An 819-nucleotide genomic window follows, 5' to 3' on the forward strand; every position below is an offset into this window, starting at 1 on the left:
ATTTAAAATATAATAATTAATTATTATTAGCAATAAATTAACAGATAATTATACTTTTTTTTTTTTTGAAATTCAAAATATTTCGAATTCTCGATACAAGAGCCAAACAATGAAAAAGCATTGGTCCGTTTGAAACTCGATTCTAAGCAGTAAATTTGACAGAAAGTACTAGAAATAGTAACCACTGTACCCTTGATCAGTTCATCACATGAAGCTCAGGCACAAACTCCATACATAACATTTTTGACTCCAACATTGTTCACACTTCACACCCTAAACAAAGCACTAAACTTGAAACTGAAATACACTTAAAAACACAGAATATTCTAATGACAGAAGATGACCTTGAGTTCACGCGGAGAAGAACACTGATGCATGAGAGAAGGTGTGTCGTGTGCGAAGGTAAAAGACTGAGGGCACGCGTGCTTGAAGAAGGTGGAATACACCGAAGGCTTGCAAGTTTGAGGGTTGTTGAAATGGTTCCGGCAACACAACTCGTCCGTGTGAAAAGCCTCGCACCCACTCTTGCAAGCAACCACGGGGCCATGACCAGAAGGCACACGGTGTTGCAACGTCACGGGACACGTGGCAACCAGATCGCTCCGACAACCTACCACGGGGCAAACGCCTTTTCCCTCGTGAGGCGTGATGGTGAAAGGGACGTTGAAACCGTCCACCACGCTCACGCCGTACGACGAGTAGTCGCCGGCGCCGTGGTGGACCTCGAACTGGGCTAAGGTGGCGGGAGCGGACCCTCCGGCTCCGTTGCACTGGAGGCGGCCGGAGCAGTCGCCGGTGGCGCAGGTTAGGCGGTTACCG

At 47.1% G+C, this 819-nt stretch overlaps 1 protein-coding gene across 1 annotated transcript in view; it reads right to left on the reverse strand.

The window, feature by feature from the left end:
- The window catches only part of LOC107629116 (osmotin-like protein), a gene marked incomplete in the record, with an annotated part of 1,101 nt that continues 392 nt past the window's right edge, over positions 111 to 819 (reverse strand). Inside the window, 1 exon segment of the mRNA XM_016331815.2 lies at positions 111 to 819. Coding sequence (XP_016187301.1) covers positions 327 to 819 — 493 coding nt within the window.

Source organism: Arachis ipaensis, chromosome B03 (genome assembly GCF_000816755.2).
Source record: "Arachis ipaensis cultivar K30076 chromosome B03, Araip1.1, whole genome shotgun sequence".
In the NCBI taxonomy this organism is placed as follows: Eukaryota; Viridiplantae; Streptophyta; class Magnoliopsida; order Fabales; family Fabaceae; genus Arachis; species Arachis ipaensis.